The 22,130-nt window shown below is 41.7% G+C and overlaps 1 protein-coding gene across 4 annotated transcripts in view; it reads right to left on the bottom strand.

Moving 5' to 3' along the window:
* Positions 1-22,130, bottom strand: part of LOC134533650 (b(0,+)-type amino acid transporter 1-like) — a 354,769-nt gene that overhangs the window by 187,541 nt on the left and 145,098 nt on the right. For all 4 annotated transcript variants that reach the window (XM_063371184.1, XM_063371185.1, XM_063371186.1 and 1 more), the window contains exon 2: positions 21,507-21,607. In XM_063371184.1, coding sequence (XP_063227254.1) covers positions 21,507-21,600 — 94 coding nt within the window. In that variant the 5' untranslated portion in view covers positions 21,601-21,607. The remainder of the gene's footprint in view (positions 1-21,506; positions 21,608-22,130) is intronic.

Below are 22,130 nucleotides of genomic sequence, written 5' to 3'. Positions count from 1 at the left end.
ACATCTCAGTGATCCACGAGACATGTGCTCCAGCGGACTCCAGTGATCAGAGTCTGTGGACCCTGAGGTTCGCTACTTTTTATTTACCATCACAACCTGAACCATCCAAAAAAATGCTGGCTCTTCGCAATTTTAGTTTTGTCGGTCGGTTAAACAAATTCTGATTGCAGATTATTACTACTCACAACCATAAATAACACACCTGAGCAATCCACGAGTTACATGCTTCGGCGGTTTCCTCTTTGGTTGTTCTCATCTGGTAGATGAGGATGTGGACACCAGTAGAGGGAGCACGCCGGTTCTGGGACACTGTAAACAAAGCGACAGGTGCACCTGCACCTGTCGTGCACCTGTCATGAACAGGTGCAGGTGTGACAGGTGTTTTTTCGACAGGTGTTTTTTCGACAGGTGTTTTTTGACAGGTGTTTATTGACAGGTGCATGTGTGACAGGTGTTTTTCTGACAGGTGTTTTTCCTGACAGGTGCTTGTCTGGGTTGGTGACGTCACGTGGAGGGTGGTTGGATGTATTGATCGTGAGCCAACTTCGGTAGGATCGATATATCTCGTCGGGTAACTTCGGGCGTGTTCGTTGCGGAGGGGGAGGTGGAGGGTGAGGGTGTGTGTGTGTGTATGTTTCTAAATGAGGGAGCTAGGTAGCGCTAGTGTCGCGCGCCGGAATTATTTTTTACAAGTATAAAAATGTGAGGGGTGGCGACGGTTGGATTCGAACCTTCGTTTCTGGATCGTTAGTCCGTCATGCTAACCACAGGACCACGAGACCATATTGGAGAAAATAATTTCAGATGTTGTATATATATGCTTATAAAATATTTATTTTTTTAAAGAGAAGGTATATATATTTTTTTATAGTGCTAGTTCTGCAAATTTAAAAACGGGCGGCCGCCATGTTTATTTATTTATAGTGTTAAGCGGTAAATTTAAACGAGGCGCATCGGCTGCTATGCGGCCGCCATGTTTATTTTTTTTATAGTGCTAGTCGGCCAATTTAAACGGCGGGAAATTTAAAAAAAAAATGTATAGTGTCGGCTGCTAGTCGGCCGCCATGTTTTATTTTTTTATAGTGCTAAGCGGCAAATTTAAAAAAAAACGGTCCGGCCGCCATGTTTATTTCAACATTGGAAAAAAAAATAATAATTTCGACTAATAGGAAGTAACCAGAACAGCCAACTTTGGAAAAAAAAAATTAAATAATATTATATATATGTATGACAATCGATTGCTGAAAGTCGCCATCTTGTAGTACAGCATACCAGGCCGCCGTCTTGTAGCATAGCACACCAGGCCGCCATCTTGTAGCACAGCATACCAGGCCGCCATCTTTTTTTTCTTCCCCATTTATAGTCATTGGTTTTTTGCATTTCTCTCAAGTTTGAAAATAAAAGAAAGTATTATTTCGTCAGCCACTACTCTATGACTATAGTAGTAGTAGTAGATGTCAAATTTTGAAGAAAAAAAACACACACTGAAGTGTAGCCATGTTTTCTTATAGTACTAGACCAGTATAGTTATAGTATGCTTAATTTGGTGTGTAGCATGTCTGTCTATAATAATAAATAAAAAAAGCTATAGGCATTACTTATGCTTATAGCATGATGATAAAAAAAAATTATACTTTACGTATTTCAGCGAATTCAAACACATTTGTTGTGTTAAAGACATAATGTTCTCTCGTAGTGTGTGTATTGTGGAAATGAAACATATATACAGTAGTATTAATTACTTAAAAAAATAATATTATTTATAATATATATATATATATCACCAAATTTTCATTTAAAAAAAAAGTATGCTTATTACGTCACTTGTCATTTAAAAGAAAAGGTATTGTGCATTTATAGGCATTATATATATATATATATATAAAAATTAAAATATATGTTTTCCCAAGGGGTGTTGGAGCCGCGGAGACGACGATGGCGCGTACTCCCAACGGCCCTTTCGTTCGTCCCCCCCAGTGTAAATTAAATAATGACTCAGACAGCCAGGTGTCCGCATAGGGGACGCCGCTCGCAGAGGGGTGCCGGCTGCAACCGAAGACCGCTTCGAACCCTTCGTACCCCATTGTCAATTTTTTTTATTTAAATAATGACTCATACACTGGCAGCTGTCCGCTCGCAGAGGGGTGGCGACCGCCGCAGCCGAAGAGAGTTTAAATGTAATTTCTTCCAAAGTTAAAATATATATATATTTTTTCCCCAACACTTAAAAAAAAAGATTACGTCTATCTGGTGTTGTAGTTACCTGTACCTGCCATTTGATTAATACCAGGTAAAAGTAACTTGTAATAATAATATTTTGCCATAGTCTCGGAAAATATTACGTCAGCCTGGTGTGTTAGTTACCTGTACCTGCCATTTGATTAATACCAGGTAAAAGTAACTTGTAATAATATTATTATTTTTGCCATAGTCTCGTTTACGTAAATGTTTCTGTTCAACTATAATGTATGTATGTATGTATGTAATATTTTTTCACACAGCAGTTTTTTTTTTTACGAGTAGCGCATTCCTACAAAAATTATATTAAATAGTACGTTTATTTTTCCAAACAAAAACAGAGTTTTAAACATTAACAGCAGTCTACCATGACCGCATAGTTCTTTACACGTATTACCAATTTTCTGCATACTAAGTTACCAGCCACAAGTAACACATAATGGGTATTGAAATAATGTAGTCAACACAACGATATTACTTAGTTTAAAAAAAAAATTATTTTTTAACCCCTCCCCTACCCCGCTGGGCGTCCATTGCCATCAGCTTGGCCACGACTTCGCCGCTAGGCAGAGCCGGCACCTTCTGCTTCGTAGCAGGTAGCCGGACCCCTCTTTTTTCGTCGGCTGTTAGCGGCCGACCCCAGGGACATGTCCCAGAGGGGCCCGCCACCAACAGCAGCGGCGAAGTCTTGGCCGGCGGTGTTGGAGGAGGAGGGGGAGACGACGGCCCTTCCAGCAGGTCTTCTGCGAAGAAGGCCGCCGCAATGTCGGCTGGTATACTGGTCCCCACACCCTCCTCCACCTCTTCCTCGAAGAAAGAGGCCGCCAACGCTGATGGTATCCTTTCCATTTGTCTTGGGGTTGGGGAGATCTGTAGAACGTCACACAAATTTCAGGCATCCTATCAAGAGGATGATTTATATAAATTAAAAAAAAAAAACAGGGGAATATTTTATTTTTACGTTAAATCAGGATAGATTGAATATACTTTGAGAGGCAACTTGAAACAAACTTTTATTTTTACGTTAAATCAGGATAGATTGCATATACTTTGAGAGGCAACTTGAAACAAACTTTTATTTTTACGTTAAATCATGATAGATTGAATATACTTTGAGAGGCAACTTGAACCAAACTTTTATTTTTACGTTAAATCAGGATAGATTGAATATACTTTGAGAGGCAACTTGAAACAAACTTTTATTTTTACGTTAAATCATGATAGATTGAATAATATGCAAGCTAACATGGTAATAGGGAATATATTTTTTTTTCAAAAACATCTCTACACATTTTCTTTAACATACCGACGGTTTTTCTCTCCACACGCATAATGGAAAGGATCATGGCGTGACGCGGTGGGGGGAGGTGAACACACCCCTCTCGGGATAAGTTTTTTTTCTTTTGTGTGTGGGGGGAGGCGGAAGAAGCACTGTTGTTTGCCTTCAACCCCCACACACACACACATATATATATATACACGCTTGAAAACCCTCCGAGCAGGGGAGGAGTGGTGAGCGCTGTTGTGTTCCTGCAACCACTGTTCGGAGGTTACGTCAGCAGTGTTCGTCTCACTGGTGAACGTAATCAGAGGGAAAAAAAATGTAAATATGTACAATGATTAGGAGGGATCGGGCGAGGCACGAGTTTTAAAAGGACACAGATTTTTATGTCCCCAAGGTAATGTGCTGACACCGTCTTCAGAAAGCCAACGCTTATCGTCTCCTGAAGACAGTGCTACCTTGTTCACTCGCTCCGTAAACACGGCGTGGCCTCGCGAACGGAAATGGTATTGACTGCCTAGAATCCGTGAATTTTTAAGCAAGCAATCCAGGTAATGAGGGAACAGAAGTGATCGGATTACGTTGGCCTTAACTCCTTTTGCTTTACGCATACAAGAACCATCCTCCATCTTGTATGCGTAGAGTTTCGGGCGAAGACCCACGTATTCCGTAATGATCTTGCCAGCGGATTCATCTTTCATCACCCCTGTTACACCCTTGTTGACTAAGGGGAAGCGTTGATCATTACCTGGCGCATAATTTGACGTGTCGAAACGTGAAGCTAAGTCGGGTCGAATGGAATTGTAAACGTTATCACACTGAACGTGGTAAATTAACGAATCAGTGTCCGAGTACAAGAGATGCAGAGACTGTGGAGGGAATTTTTTTTGCATGTAGTTATAATGAAAGTCGTATAAAATCAATTTTGACAAATCTAAAATGGCGACACCCGTGTAAAAAGGTTTATCGAAGGGTATCGAACCTTTTTGCAACTCTATGAGAACTAGATTTTCATCGACGATTTGCCGACCCTTGAATGTCGGACGACCAATCAGCTCGGCTGCCCCATAAATACTTTCGTAACATGAAGCGATGCGAATTTCTCTGTGTTTTCTAGAATCCTCTAAACTTTTCCCGTAAACAGCATTCGATAGTAACTTAAAAAACGATTTTTCGAAGGGATTCGCAGCCTGGGCACGATGCTCAGCATTAAAGGTTATGTAATCTTTCATCCAGGCCGCCTGTTCAAACCGCAGCACGCGGTGAACCTGGCCGATGACCGCCCCATACCGAACGTAGTGCCGCAGTGTTTTAGCATGAACAACATAATTATTACGCGGCGCGAGAGTTAACAATAATTTACTCATTCGCCCGTTTGGCGGTACGCCATTCACAGGGGCCAGAGGCAGATCTGATAGGCGGTCGTGACAATCATCGGGAAAGGTCAAATCCACTTCCGCGAAATATGACGTATCGCCATCTATGTCAATGGCGTTGAAATCCCAACTTGCATACTCATCCCTGGGAACCCACTCAAATTTGCCCACGGGAAGTTTATCTAACATTGTGTGAGTATACAAAGCGTTTACATCGAAATAGCAGATGTACGAAGACGGAAGGCTCGGGTCGTGAGTGGACATGTGAACATTATTGGCTTTCGCGTGACGTCGACTAACGTTTGTTATACCTCCACGAACGGCTGACTCTAGGAAGAGGTATATATCTGGGTCGGTTATCAGCTCAAGACGCGCACCGGTTTTAAATAAAAGTGCATCCCATGCGAGCGAGGGAGCGGTAATGTAATGGGCAGGATCTAATGAATAATATTGTAAGCAAACTAAACGAAACGACTCGAATATGTCGGCCAGCAAACAAGTATCCACCTTAAGATAACTAAGTGCGTACTCTTTCAATGTGGCACAATGGAAGACGTCCCAAGCATTTTGAGCGTGAGTATAGTCCAGATCACTCACGTCCGTGCCACTCTTTACGTTATGGAACGTTTCCTTTGATGGTAGCGAGGCAGTCTGCAAATGTTCACTAGATTTAACAAAATCATAGGGAAACACACCTTTACGAGTAGCTAACTGAAACTGTGCGTCATCTGGAAACATTGAACGGGTGACTTTCAATTTATCTGGCGTGAGATTGCCAGCGAGAGTTTCCAGAGATGAATTAAAAAAGTTAAGTGAATCTATGAATCTAAGACGCACAGTGCGCATGCCTCCTTGCGCATTATCTGAAATGGGTATGTATTTTGTAATGCACTTGTAGCTCTCCATTGTAACTCCAAGGACTTTGACACTGCCGGGGTTCTCCACAACGAAGGAACCGTCCGGCTGTGCAATCCGCCGCGAAACTAAATGTTGCATTAAAAAGTGGGCATCGTAATTTTGCAAATTATGAAAAACCGCGACGAGTTGATTCTTTTGCATCCTGAAAGCCAGGTTGCATTTAGAATGGGCATAACCACGTATTTCACCAGTAAAATGGCAGTGATCGAGCACCGTCTGCCCAGCCAATACCTTCTGACAGATATGGCAATGTGTTTGACTCGCAAGCCTTGCAGAGACGGCCGGGGTCGGTGTCTTAATAGTAATGGTCTTTGAATAAATATCGCAAACCCACTGTGTCATTGAAACTAATTCTGCGATCATTTCAGCAATACAATTATCACCCTCGAATTGCACATACTTGGTCAAAGAGCTATCGTACCCACATACTAACAAAATGCTACATGCATAAGGCACGTGTTCGTTTACCCGCATAGTGCTAGAAGACTCGTCACCGGGCAAACAGGTGGAGAAAGGCTTCAGGTAACACTCAGTGTCACAGTACGCAATAAAGCCTAGGCGGTCCTGTTTTGCAAAGTTTGTAAATTGCAAATACTTGTTCTCTTCTGTAGGGAAACAGGTCCGCACTGCTTGATGCTGGCTGCAGAGAACATTGTGTGAATTTAATCTGTCTTCGCTTGTAAAATACTGAAGACAGCGCTCGCAAATCCATTTCTTATGTTGTGTCTTGGACAATTGTGTATGCAATAATCTGGACATTGATTTTATGTAAACAAAATGTAGGTGCTCTGTCGCGCCACTCGAACGAATCGCCAATATATTTACATGTCTCTCTCTTCGCTCAGAGGATACGCGAAGAGGCTGGATCGAGGATTCAGATTTGCCACTAAAACATTCGTCAACGATATTCCCCTTAGAATCTACGCAAGCGTAAACATTAATGGAAATATCATTGTTCCTCTCAAATGTTTTAATCTGATGCAGAGTGGAGGGAAACGTCAAGCCATTCGTATTAAAATACACGAGTGGATTTGGATACGAAGTGGCTCGAGAAACATTGCCTTCCACCGTCGACACACCTGCCATGACGGCATACAGGAAACAGTGCTGCTCGGGAGACTCAATGTTAACACAAGCTTTCCTATTGTACAAAAACGCCGACAATTTCGTGTGCGCTGCGCCAACCGTGAAAACTCTATAGTTTGAAACATGTACATCCATGTTAATCAATCTTTTTAGAGCCCAGCCACTGCCACGCGCACCGAAATCACTAACGTGTTTATTGATTTCTGGAATGAATGTTGAATCGTAGATTTCCCCTGCCTCGTCAGAGTGCAGTATCGCGGTTGAGTGAGTTGTGAAATGAAAAGTTTCACTCTCGTTTCCCTCCGCAGATTCCTTAACAAATGAAGCCGAGAGTGAAACGTAAACTTTAAAGGGGCGAATTAATTCGTTAGTTAAGTCCAGAAAGGGAACCCTACATCTCTGTAGAAACCGGTCCAAGTCCGGATCGACATTTTCAATATCATTTCCAATTCGAAAGTCCACTATCTTGTTAGCAAATGCAGTGTTCAAGGTAACACCCTCCAGGCGAGGCAAGACGTCGGGCCCCTGCGCCAACTCCACCCCTGACCCCTGCCCACCATCGCGAGAGTCAGGGATAGAAGGCCCAGCTTCATTAAGACGGAGTCGCTTTGCCTCGGGGGAAGAAGAAAGGGAAGACATATTAAGAGAAAAGAGATAGAAAATAAAGAAAGAGAGAGAGAGAAGGGAAATTACGTTCAACAGTGAGCACAAAGCTAAAACAAAAAGAAAAGAATAAAATTTAGTAGACGTAGTTATGGAGTATGGGTTTGACATAATAATTTTAAATTAATTTTATTTCTTCAGAAAACTATGATAGATTGTACACGAAATCTCCAATCCGTTTGCAAGATTTTAAAATAAATTTTTTTTTAGAGAATATCTCTAGATGGAAATATTTTCTAAAAAAAAAAAACATTTACGTATTAATGAAGTAGGAAACGTTAATAAATTATAGATGGTAAATGCGAAAACATTGTGTGGTAGTAAAAGGTGAAGAAAGTTGAAGTTTAATATTATTTTCATGTTAAATGAAAAAAAAGAATATTTACATTCAAAATGATAATAATATCATCCTAACATTACAAACAGCTTAGTAATATATTATTTTCATGTTAAATGAAAAAAAGTATATTTCCATTCAAAATGATAACAATAACATCCTAACATTTCAAACAGCTTAGTAAGATATTATTTTCATGTTAAATGAAAAAAAGAATATTTCCATTCAAGATGATAATAATATCATCCTAACATTTCAAACAGCTTAGTAAATACATTTACAGTAAATTGTATCTATCTATCTTACCTTTGCTGGAAAAAACAGGAGGCGCAGCTCTGCTCGTCGAGGTAGCAGCAGTGCGGCGGCAGCAGCAGTGCGGCGACTGATCAGAGACTGTGGCCCCTCACAGTCTGTGGCGTTTATATATTTAACTAATGTGGCAAGATGGCTGCCAGCGTTTTTTTTTACTCTGGGAACCCCTCTCGCCGCAGCGCGTTGCGTCTGGTAATTTTTTTTTACAACTTACTACCCCTCCCTCCAGACGGATCTCACCCCAGTAACACAATGAACAGGCTAGTATTCAAATAATATAACAAATAATAACATTTACAGTTTTTATTCAAAAGTCACTCTTCAAACCACTCCTCATACAATAAATAAATTATACACATAACAAATTACATGAAGAGTTTTTTCACAAAACGACATATTAAATTTAAAAAAATAATTTATGACTCTTTAATCAGAGTCCAAAATTACTTATAAAACTGTTCATAATAGACCACACTTATGTGTGTTTTAAATTACAACAATAAAATTACATTGAAACATTTTTTTTCACAAAACGATGTATTAAATTTAAAAAAATATATTATGACTCTTTAATCAGAGTCCAAACACACGTAGATTATACTGTTCATATTAGACCACACTTATGTGTGTTTTAAATTACAACAAATAATTGATATGAAGAGGTTTTTTACACAAAAACCACGTATTAAATTAATAAAGCACAAGTCATAAAACTTACAGTTTGTTATACATTTCTATGAGTACAGTACGTAGGGCTATTTTGGCATTGCTTAGGTCTCTTTCGTGCTGGTTCTGCTGTACGTTGTGATTACCATCTTGACTGACGGGTCCCAGATGGCTGAGGTCTCGGGTTCGAGTCTTGCGCGGTGCATACGTTGCGGGCGCTCTCCGCTGACATTTCTTGCGCGCTGGTTTCGCAGGCTCGATGATAGCTGATCCACAGTCGGGTGAATGCAGTTCTGGCATTTGCAAGGCGTGATTGTAGACTTCGTCGACACTGCAAGGCAATGGCGTGTCTTTTCACATGTAATTAACTGCACAACATCCGTACGAATTGCACTGATTAACTTCCAGGGGTAAATCGTTAGTGTCCGGGTTTATAATCTGAACAGTGTGAAAGTGACCGTCACAACTCTCCACATAGTTCTTCAGGATGCCATTATTCCAGATTGAGTACTCCACCACTGATAAACCACGAGACAGGTTTTCATAATGGTTACCCAGATTAAACGACATGTTTACTCGACCGAGGCTCACTCCACACTGAGCTGAGACTCTGTTTGTCTTTTAGCAATTATACGTATGGCTTCCATAAATAAACTTGCAATGTATTCACAGAGGGTGTTACAACACGCTGACTCACAACAGTTCATGGTTTATTTATTTTATTTTTTAAAAAAGTTTACGTTTCGTCGATAGCTTGAATCCGACATATGGCGCAAGAGGTAATGATTTAGACACTGAAAAGTTTGACTCTTTTATTACTTTTGCACGGTAAATAGGACATAGGTGTCCTACACACGGTGTGTTCAGGTCGTCATCGTCTCCCAACAAAACATCGTACGTTTTCTTCCGACAATGATCGGTTCCGGTACAGCGCTCTATGAAAGTTTCATCATTTTTAACTCTAGATGTCCTGAGTTCATCAACGGTTGTTGGATGTTTAGCCAGCGGATGGCATAAGTGCACGTAACAGTTCTTATCTGCACAGTGAAACGATGTTAACAGTCTCATGGTAGTATATGGGAATGATTTATCCCAACACATGCGATAATGGATATTATCGCGACACGATTCAAAGTATACAGGCAGACGTTCACAATCCTTCTCAATGTCGTAATATCTAACACGGTATTCGACACAGTGCAGGCTAGAATGCACGTAAATATATCTAGTTTCTTGACAGTCGTACATTAGCTGAGGTAAAGTGTCAGTTAACCTAGGATCCGCTATTCTGTGTTTCTTCGCTTTTTCTCGCCATCGGCTCGAAGCCAAAGAAATAGGAATGTCATAGAAGTTTCGGTCACTTTGATTATCACTAAAACAATCATCTGACAATTGTTCTGGGTTCGTATCTAAATAACGAACATCCTCGAACAGCGGCATGGGAACGTCCAGATGTTCACCGGAAGCTAGTCTTAAGCCTGCGGGATACGGCCCGCGGATGTGTCTAGACTTTTCCCTCTTGGTCTTGATGGGGTCTCGACCCCAGATGGGTGGGAACATGGTGGACGTCACTCACCGGAGCTGTTACTGGCGAAGACGGGCGGGTGGCAGCTGGCGGGCGTGCGGGTGGCAGCTGGCGGGCGGGTGGCGGCTGGCGGCTGGCGGCAGATGTCTAGCCGCGACGGCGGCCGTCCTCCTCGTCGTCGGAGCCGTCCGCGGTGTGCAGGTCGCAGATGTCCGGGTTGCACGGCACACTCCACGAGTGGTTGCCCCCGTCGAGGAATGTTGCGTGTGTGAACGAATCACACGATTAACTCCAGGCAACCACCGTGCCGTTGGGACGAAGCACCTCGAACTCAACAAAACCTTGCTCCTGGCCGGGCCACACCTGCACCACCTCATCTGCGGCCTCGACGAGCAGAGTTTCCGGAGAGCATGGGAGGTGTGTGTCCGGCCGTAGGAGTCTTACGCTGCAGTTTTGCTGAGTGCAAGGCAGCTCTATCACTTCCTTGTCTGCGTCCTCGCGAACCAGGTGTCCCAACGCTGTGCACACGTGCAACCACTGGCGACCGTCCGGCGTCTCGAAGTTCACGCGACCGCAGCCGAGCAACACATCCCGATACAGTGTTTCCGGATTAAACTGCATTAGTACGAAGAGTGGCTTGGAGGGTGACTAGGCTCCCCTACGAACGACGCGTTACATTTATAGCACCGAGGGTGGTCACCCCACCGGGCTCCCCCATCCCTACGTGCGACGCTATAACACCGAGGGTGCCCACCCCACCGGGCTCCCCCTCCCCACGAGCGACGCTTTCAATTTATTGTATCGGGGGGGAAGCAAGCAGGGTCTGGCGTCGCTTGGCAATTCCCCAACGCCCAAGCCCTAAGCAGCGCGGCGTTATGTCGTGACGTAACGGGCCGTGCACGGCTATTATCTTGCGTATACATTTTATTCAGTTCTTTCAGTGACGGACATCCGAGCTCGGTCTGAGCATCCTGAATATTAACATGTTTTTTACACAACTTTGCAAGCCACCTTTTTTGCTCTACGCCTGCCACCATTACGGTTCCGCTGATGTGTCCTGACAGGATGTTTTGCAACGAAGTATACGGAAACAGACCGTCATCCCAATGGATGCCGTGGAAATGTCTAGTTAACCAAGAATTTGTTATCTGGTAATTTCTGTGGAGGTATTTCCACGAGTATGGCGGCTGAAATGTTCTCGTAATTATCTCCCCTTCGTCATTAGCCAGGCTTATCTCTTTTAAGACGAAACCGTGCTGAGAGTAGCATCCCTGGAGGTTGGCATACAGCATGACGTCCCAGGGAAGACTGCGTTATCACTTACATTACATTAAAATTTTAATAGATTTGTCTCTCGGGTTATACGAAACCAATCGATCGTGCAGAATTAGTGCGAATGCTTGAGTGCCGACGGGAATATTTCTCGTTGTGGTAATTTCTATTCTACAATCCACGACTCCTCCAATCATCTTATCGTTCTGTTTAGACACATCAAACACAAAGAGAGGAGCCATATCTTTAAATTACTCCGGATCGAGAAGTGGTGATGATTGACGACCGTAATATGAGTCTTGAAATTCCGCGTACATGTTATACATCAGCAGATAGCTATCATTAGGAAAATTACTATCCAGGTTTGTGTACAGATAGGATTCCGAATTCAAAAAAACTTTCACATTCTTAATGTCAACATGATCAAACTTTGATTTATCACTGGCGACGTTGTTTTGCCTACCCGTTTGAAATGCGACTATTATATATCTAGGCTTTTCCGTATTAAATGATGTTTTCACGGACCAATGTACCGATTGAGATTGCGGCAGGGCCGGATACGTTTCGAGGCTCCAGGATCGGAAAGCAATGTCTATGTTTTTTCCTTTTTCAACCATTTTAAGCAAACGAATCCTCTGTGCGGTAGAAACGGTTACATGAGGCATTAGCCAATCGATGCTCGTGAGTGTAAGTGTCACAGGCAACGGTTGCGCTGCCGTGTCTAACACCGCGTTGTTCTGAGAGTTTGAAACAAGTAACACTAATTCTTGTCGAACGTTAACTAAAACGTGTTTATAATCTTCGAAAAATCCCATGAGACTACTCAAAGGCACGCATATTTCAAAATCGCCGTTTGCATTAATGGGTACACTATAGTCTTCAGTCAAGCCCCAGCCGGCCATCTTGGAAACGGCTTTTTCACTGGGCGTTAGCGAAAGATAGTTTTTAATCGTAGTGACTAATCCAACGTCACGACATTCATCTATCTGTAAATTATTTACCTCGTACGCAATTCTCTTAAACATGTGTAAAATTCAATTTCTGACAATTTTTCCGTATGTAGCGGCCTGGCCATCCGGTTTGACGAATTTTCCGCGGATTCTTAACAGGCTTTTGCAAGGCAGACAATAAATATCAGAATTCTGGATTGCGATACGTATCTCGGAATTTAAATCATAAGGACCCGAAATGAATGGCCGGTAGCTATGTATTTCCGTTTTCGTGATATCATTTTCAAATTGAATGGGCTGGTCGACTTGGAGAATGCTGGAATCCATTTTGGAATACTTTGAATCCTAGTTTCTTGAGAAAGCGTATATTTTTACGTGTTAACCGCTTGGCCTCTCGCTGACTACTGGGTCTGCCTTCGAAACCGCCGGAGCCTTTATGAATGCCAAAGTAATTCACTCCCATATTTTTTTTAAATGCAGACGTAACGTTATTTCTTCGCCTCTAAAATCGATGAGCTTCCCGTTTTAGTCGACTATCCTCACAGACAACTCGTGTATTCGTTTAACGATCACCGGAACGTATATGACAGATTTAGGTACTTCGATGACGTTATAACCAGGCGGGACGCTGGGGTAAAACTTGTGTATGCTCAAGCTAGGTTGTCCGTTTAAATAGCTGGAGCCCACTGTATTTGTATCTATACGTATGACCGATACAGGGAAAATATTGACTGGTTGTGTTGACTCATGCATTCGACCTGCCACGTAAATTTTAGGTTCAAAACCGAGCATTTTTCCGATCGTATCGCTTCCTGTAAAATTGATATCGTAATTACTATGCATATTACATTGCATTGTATTAGGGTTGCCTCTCAAAATAAATGTCGCATTGTGTGGTAACAGATCTCCGATGTAACTTTCCAAATCTGAAATTTCATAACTTCTGACGGGAAGAATAATTTGAGACACATGACCATTGTTTTTCGAAAAACGGAATTTGTTGTTTTTTTCGTCAACGTTCGGAATGGAATGGTATGTTTGAAAGTCGATTAGCCCAATCTGCCACTCTCCATTCGTAAGGTCAAGGGGTGGAAAATATACGGACCGTAATTCAGAATTTTTTCCCGTTAATATAAGTGAAATTGACATTTCAGGTTAGCTTGCACTACAGTATGGATCACCAGGATAGGTTGCACTCTGGTATAGACTGTACGCGTCAATGGCTGGTGTATCTATGCTGTTTGAAATTATTTATTTTGCTTCTTATACGCGGACACGAGAAATCTTAAACATAAATGACCGCAATTCCACGATTTGATCGTCTGTTGTCTATCGTAATTGTAACTTAACATCGTGCCTTTCAGATACTTTCTTACTTCCAGAGGCGGTCTGAGGTCGCCATAGCTGTCATAATACAGCGCAGTGCTGCCAGACTTTTTATATGCAACCCAGTGAGTTCCTTTTCCTGTCGATATGTCTAGATTAATTATCCCGCACTCGTACTGTTTTGGTTTTAAAGGTAAGTTATCTCTCATGAAAACACCTCGGAAATTTTTGATTTTCAACTTGAATACCGCATTTTCTAAATCAGTCGTAGTTAGCGGTCTGTGAGGCAAGGCTAAAATCACCCTTTCCTCATTTTTTTTACTGCTTTTTAGTCGCTGCGGCGAGAGCGACCCTTCCCCGCGTGGGGTCGTGTGGCAGGAGGGTTAATAGCGTCCCACCCTTCCCTTTCCCCCTTTTCGCTTCCGGCGGCTGCGGCGGTTGCGGCAGCTGCGTCCTCCCACGCCTCCCCCACGGGCTTTGAATGGTCGTAAAAAAAGCCCCGCACCATTTTTGCTTCGATTTGTTAAGGCCTGAATACGTCTGTGATGTTGTGCATTTTGTTGCAACAATTTAGTCTGATTATTAGCGGTTGTCACGCTCTTTGCGATTCCGGCTGCGCCTCCGATCAAAGAACCGAGCTCTGCCAGAGCTGGAAATAGAAATGGTAGAACACCGCCCTTTTTATCACGTTTATTTTTCTTATTTTTTTTCTTTGCGATTCTTATGCCGGCTCCTAGTTTACGCTTAACACTCATTATTTTACTTACGCTCCAAGCCGCGATCTTTTCACCTAGCTTAGTTTGAGGGTTCTGTGCAATTTGTTTAGCTTTAAGTGCTAAAATACGGTCCGCTTGATGTCTGCTCTCCAAATCGTTACTATTTGCGTATGAAATATCGTGTTCTTTGCACGCTCTTTCTAATTTATTTTTGCCTGGGTCTCCGCGTGCTAAACGTTTTTCAAGTTTTGTACCGGGCCCACAGTACTGATAAGTTGGCAAATGTAGCTCGAAAGGTAATTTATTTATGGCAGAGTTAATAAGACCTTTACCCTTCACCCTCCTTCCAGCACGACGCATATCAGCTTAATGACTTTGGGGGGTATAAATAAGACGGTTTTATACTTTTTACGCTTCAGTTGTAACGATGGAAGTAATCCCTCAACATGACAGTCTTCCGATCGAAATTATTCACGATGATTTTATAAGCAAACGGGAACAACGCCACGGACCGCTGTTGCCGAATACCATAAGATGTATAATTGCCGGACCTTCAAACAGCGGGAAAACATGTATTTTACTTTCGCTTATACAACATCCTAACGGAGTGCGTTTCGAGAATATTTATTTGTATAGCAAGAGCATAGAACAACCAAAATATAAACGTTTGGCGCAGGTATTGTCTCATGTTCAAGGTATTAAATTTTTTCTATTTCGTGAAAATGAAGAGGTAGTGCCGCCAAGCAAAGTGCTACCCAATTCGATTATAATTTTCGATGACATCGGATGCGAAAAACAGGCAATAGTTCAAAAGTATTTTTCCATGGGGGGAACATTTATTGTGCGATTGTTTTTATTTAATTCAAACGTATAGCCAAACCCGAAAACAGTTGGTTCGGGATAATGCTAATTTGATAATTTTATTTAAAATGGATCTTCTAAATCTTCAACATGTTTACCACGAGCACGTCACAACCGACATGTCATTCGATAAATTTAAAGATGTTTGTGCTCGCTGTTGGAATAGCAATGATGGTTATGGTTTCCTAGTAATAGGTAAGGATTTTCCTCTACAAAAAGGTCGTTATTGCTGTGGCTTCGATCACTTCATAGTGTTACCTTCGTGAAGAATGAACTTGGGCATCTCCAAATTTGGGAGCGGCGGGAATAAACGTCGGCGACAGTCATGTCTGACTCTTACGGAAGATGGGCACTGTCAGGTTGGCGGGAAACGTTTGCGCGGTGTAGGCGATCCACGTGACGTGGCAGATGCTGCCACAAAGAATTACGTAGATGTAGCTTCCGGTGCCACCGCACATGCAATTAGTACGATGGCGAATAATTTAGAAAAAGACTTTGGTCTACTAAAAAACAGTCTCTCATACGCACAGGATCTTAATAACAATTTGCTAATGTATCTACATCAGTTTGAAAAGAAGAGTACAGATGTTTTAGAAAAAATTCGAGGAAATTTACCCGAGAAGGAAGTTTTAAACGAGTTGAAAAATCTGGTATCTGTAAGTAGTGATGAGCTGAAAGTTATTTTTACGGATGTGAAGTATCTCGTTAGCTCGTCATGTGACTTGCAGAGGGGAATGGGAAGTTACTTGCATCAGGCAGATAGCGATACGCGCGAGTCATTTGCCAAGATTCTAGAGCTGTTGAAGGCTCTGTCAAGTGGTGGTTGCAATAGGAACTTTAGCGAGCTAAAGAATCTTTTTCTGACTAAACACAACGAGGATTTATATATACACAAACAACACTTTGAAGCAATCAAAAATGCTTTGGTGTCTACAAACGAAAAACAATCTGATACGACTGCGTACCTAAGGCAGGTTGATGCCACGGATCGCGCGACGTTTACAGAGATTTTAACACTCGTGGGCGAGCAACCGAAGCTTGTAAGTAAGGAAATAGTGTCCGGTATGGAATTTCAAATTAATACTTTGATGAGTTCTCTACGCGAAGGTACTGCTAAATTTATTAAGGAGTCTCTATCGAGTCTTGAGGCTAAAGTTGATAGTCTCGTTAGTGGAGCTAATTCATGTTCTCAGTTTCCACATATCGTTAATCAAAGCTTGAATGCAATGAGAAATCGTCTAGACCTATTGTATAAACTATTGGGAAGGAAGCTAGCGGACAGACCTGAAAACCAGCCGGCACAGTCACCATTTGTATCGCTTCCGGTTTTAAGAGGTCAGTCACCGAATTTGTCTGGTGTACCATCTGTATCGCTTCCGGTTTTAAGAGGTTCGTCGGTGAATTTGTCTGGTTTAAGACCATCTTCAAATCCGCTTCCGCATATTACCCTACCGGTTAAGCTTCCCATTATACCCACTACAGCTACTGAGCTTCAAAGGCATAATTAATGTATAAAAGCCTCTATTTACGCTGACATGAGTCAGTCATGGCTTCAGAAGCAAGAAAGCTCCATCACGTCATACAAAACGTTCGTGAAAAATATTTGCTGGCCAAACGCGCGCGCCTGGCGCGGGATGCAGTTAATGAACAGGTATTCAAACCGATCACTTCGCGTCTCGAGAGTTCTTCTGCTGCCGCGGATAATTTATCGGCGGAGGTTAAAAAAGAATCCGCTACACCTATCGCTAAACCTGAGATTAGGACTTTCTCCAGCGAAGGTGAAGAAGAAGATGATGATGATGATTTACCACTGATTGTTCATTCAGGTAAACGCTCGGCTGCGTTACGTGAGCCGTTGGGTGAGGAAGCCCGGTCCTACCTAACCGCATTCAATTCTAAAATAAACGATACGACCTACGGAATTTACAAACGCAAGAATCGCTGGTTCTTGGGAAATACGGAAGTTTTTTTCCTACCTAATAATTTACTTCGCATAGATGATGAAATAATACAACCTTCGCCGGGATTATATGAGCTATTGTTTTCGAAAGAACCTAAGGTGTATTCAGAAGCTGCATTGCGTCAATACACACGCTTGCTGCGGTCTACTAGTGCGTGTTATAAGAGGAATGATGCGTCATCTAAACGTTATAAAAACACCGATCATGAAAAGTTCGGGCTCATTAAGGATCTTTGTCCTGTCATTGCTTCCCATGAAGGCAGTGGTTTAGTTGAAAAACTAGATTTAAATCGTCGAAAGGAATATGTTTACTGGAACTCGGTAAATGAATTATGTGATCGGCTTAGATTATTACTTGCATCGCAACAATCCGGGAACACGAGCCATTCCAATGAAGTGTTGGCCATACTAGAAGAACTCATTGAATCAGGCTACATTAAAAAAAATTAAGTAAAAAAAAAAAATGACTGCCAGACGCGGTATTGCGTTTGAACTTCACAAAAGTGCACGCAAAGTCTTTCCTCGGAGACGTGTAATCACTAATGGTCTCGGCGATCTTTTACAGATCGATTTGGTGGAAATGCAACTTTATCACCGTGCGAATAAAGGATTCAGATATATATTGGTTGCGATTGATGTTTACTCCAAGCGGGCTTACGCGGTTCCGGTACTGAAAAAAACTGCGGAGCTTGTGGCTTTAGCTATGAAACATATTCTAAAGGATTCTGAAGTTTTCACTCATGTGCACTCAGACCGCGGTACCGAATTTTATAACAGAAGATTTCAGACATTGATGAAAGAACACGGAATCAACCATTATTCAACCAACAGCAAGCTGAAGGCCTCGGTAGTTGAACGCTTCATTAGAAGTTTAAAATCGCGTTTGTTTATGGAAATGAGCGCTCAGGGAAACTATAAATGGCTACCGCTCTTACCAAAAGTTATGGAAATATACGGCAGATTTCATAGGACTATCGGTATGAGCCCCAACGAGGTGAAAGATAATTCTCTTCTTAAAACGGTTTACAATGTTGTGAAAAAAATAGATCACAGGCGACTTAAAGCTAGTGTCGGAGATCATGTACGTATCTCACGAAATAAGGATTTATTTGCAAAAGGTTATTCCGTAAATTGGTCCCACGAGATTTTTAAGGTGATAAAAATACGCAACAGTTATCCTAGAACATACTACTTGTCTGATCTAGATGGAAATGAAATCAAGGGCGGTTTTTATTCTCAAGAAATTCAAGTGACGAAGTATATAGACACTTATTTAATTAATAAAATCCACAAGCGACTTCCTACACGTCTTCTAGTCAGCTGGAAGGGATTCCCAGAATCAGTAAAAACATGGATTTCTAGAAGCGATCTGGAAGACTGATAGAGTGAACTTAGTATGCAGAAAATTGGTAATACGTGTAAAGAACTATGCGGTCATGGTAGACTGCTGTTAATTTTTAAAACTCTGTTTTTGTTTGGAAAAATAAACGTAACTATTTAATATAATTTTTGTAGCAATGCGCTACTCGTAAAAAAAAAACTGCTGTGTGAAAAAATATTACATACATACATACATACATTATAGTTGAACAGAAACATTTACGTAAACGAGACTATGGCAAAAATAATAATATTATTACAAGTTACTTTTACCTGGTATTAATCAAATGGCAGGTACAGGTAACTAACACACCAGGCAGACATAATATTTTCTGAGACTATGGCAAAATATTATTATTACAAGTTACTTTTACCTGGTATTAATCAAATGGCAGGTACAGGTAACTACAACACCAGATAGACGTAATATTTTTTTTAAGTGTTGGGGAAAAAAATATATATATTTTAACTTTGGAAGAAATTACATTGAAACTCTCTTCGGCTGCGGCGGTCGCCACCCCTCTGCGAGGGGACAGCTGCCAGTGTATGAGTCATTATTTAAATAAAAAAATTGACAATGGGGTACGAAGGGTTCGAAGCGGTCTTCGGTTGCAGCCGGCACCCCTCTGCGAGCGGCGTCCCCTATGCGGACACCTGGCTGTCTGAGTCATTATTTAATTTACACTGGGGGGGACGAACGAAAGGGCCGTTGGGAGTACGCGCCATCGTCGTCTGCGCGGCTCCAACACCCCTTGGGAAAACATATATTTTAATTTTTATATATATATATAATGCCTATAAATGCACAATACCTTTTCTTTTAAATGACAAGTGACGTAATAAGCATACTTTTTTTTAAAATAAAATTTGGTGATGTATATATATTATAAATAATATTATTTTTTTAAGTAATTAATACTACTGTATATATGTTTCATTTCCACAATACACACACTACGAGAGAACATTATGTCTTTAACACAACAAATGTGTTTGAATTCGCTGAAATACGTAAAGTATAATTTTTTTTTATCATCACGCTATAAGCAAAAGTAATGCCTATAGCTTTTTTATTTATTATTATAGACAGACATGCTACACACCAAATTAAGCATACTATAACTATACTGGTCTAGTACTATAAGAAAACATGGCTACACTTCAGTGTGTGTTTTTTTTCTTCAAAATTTGACATCTACTACTACTACTATAGTCATAGAGTAGTGGCTGACGAAATAATACTTTCTTTTATTTTCAAACTTGAGAGAAATGCAAAAAACCAATGACTATAAATGGGGAAGAAAAAAAAGATGGCGGCCTGGTATGCTGTGCTACAAGATGGCGGCCTGGTGTGCTATGCTACAAGACGGCGGCCTGGTATGCTGTACTACAAGATGGCGACTTTCAGCAATCGATTGTCATACATATATATAATATTATTTAATTTTTTTTTTCCAAAGTTGTCTGTTCTGGTTACTTCCTAGCAGTCGAAATTATTTTTTTTTTCCAATGTTGAAATAAACATGGCGGCCGGACCGTTTTTTTTTAAATTTGCCGCTTAGCACTATAAAAAAATAAAACATGGCGGCCGACTAGCAGCCGACACTATACATTTTTTTTTTAAATTTCCTGCCATTTAAATTGGCCGACTATCACTATAAAAAAAATAAACATGGGGGCCGCATAGCAGCCGATGCGCCTCGTTTAAATTTACCGCTTAACACTATAAAAAAATAAACATGGTGGCCGCCCGTTTTTAAATTTGCAGAACTAGCACTATAAAAAAATATATATACCTTCTCTTTAAAAAAATAAATATTTTATAAGCATATATATACAACATCTGAAATTATTTTCGCCAATATGGTCTCGTGGTCCTGTGGTTAGCATGACGGACTAACGATCCAGAAACGAAGGTTCGAATCCAACCGTCGCCACCCCTCACATTTTTATACTTGTAAAAAATAATTCCGGCACGCGACACTAGCGCTACCTAGCTTCCTCATTTAAAAACATACACACACACATCCCCTCACCCTCCACCTCCCCCTCCGCAACGAACACACCCGAAGTTACCCGACGAGATATATCGATCCTACCGAAGTTGGCTCACGATCAATACATCCAACCACCCTCCACGTGATGTCACCAACCCAGACAAGCACCTGTCAGGAAAAACACCTGTCAGAAAAACACCTGTCACACATGCACCTGTCAAAAAACACCTGTCGAAAAAACACCTGTCGAAAAAACACCTGTCACACCTGCACCTGTTCATGACAGGTGCACGACAGGTGCAGGTGCACCTGTCGCTTTGTTTACAGTGTCCCAGAACCGGCGTGCTCCCCCTACTGACACCGAAGATGTACACCGGCAGATGTCAACTGGAATGATCTTGGAATGTTCTAGTAGAGAGGCGCACTACTGCACACCTCTCACTGGCACATTATGCGATTCACGTGCCGTGCTATACTAGTGCGACTGACAATGCGCATCTCAAAGCACACTACGGTTTTCATCACTAAATGGTTAATGGGCTAAACCACTTTCAAAAAGCTATTTTCAATGTGCATGCACTTGAGGACTAAGGAAAGAAGGCACTGCGTGCAGGGCTGATGGTCGGCAGGCGGGCACTGACCTATCATGACGCCGAAGATGAGGTTCACTGCGCTGAAGAGCCCCAACTCCCTCTTGAGCCGCACTCCCTCCGGCGACACTTGCTGCTCTGCCATCGCCACGCTGCAACAACCACCACTCACATCAGCTGAACACGTCGTCTGTAAGCGTATCATATGTCCATGAAGAGGCTGAAGTTGTTATTCTTTGTTTTGATAACCGTGGTTTAATGACTTTCAAAATATTATTAGTAAGTGAACATTAAGTACACTAGTTGGTAAAAATGGTAGTAAATGTAGGGGAACATAAATTATTTGTGCGATTTAGATATGATAATATTTGAAGAGTGCGGAAAGAATATAGATGTATAAAAGTAGGTATATAATTGGTCGCTGTATCGTCAGTCAGAATGCTTGCTTGTACTGTCCCTGGCCACATGAGTGCACACAGGACCCTCCCTGGTCGCGTGTTGGCTGGGCAGCGCTAGCAGATGCTGGACCACAGCATCATCTCCCTCGGCCCAGCCGCTCGCCCGGGAGGTGTGGGTGCTGGTCGAACACGGGACTTGGTACATTCAGAGGAATGCATCTCGTAATCAAAACTAAACTTACTCATTTAATTTCACAAAATGGTAAAAGAGTTTAAT

The sequence above is a fragment of the Bacillus rossius genome, chromosome 7 (genome assembly GCF_032445375.1).
Source record: "Bacillus rossius redtenbacheri isolate Brsri chromosome 7, Brsri_v3, whole genome shotgun sequence".
NCBI lineage: Eukaryota > Metazoa > Arthropoda > Insecta > Phasmatodea > Bacillidae > Bacillus > Bacillus rossius.
The sequence above is the reverse complement of the archived record's forward strand: the minus strand, read 5'-3'. Positions and strand labels throughout refer to the sequence as shown.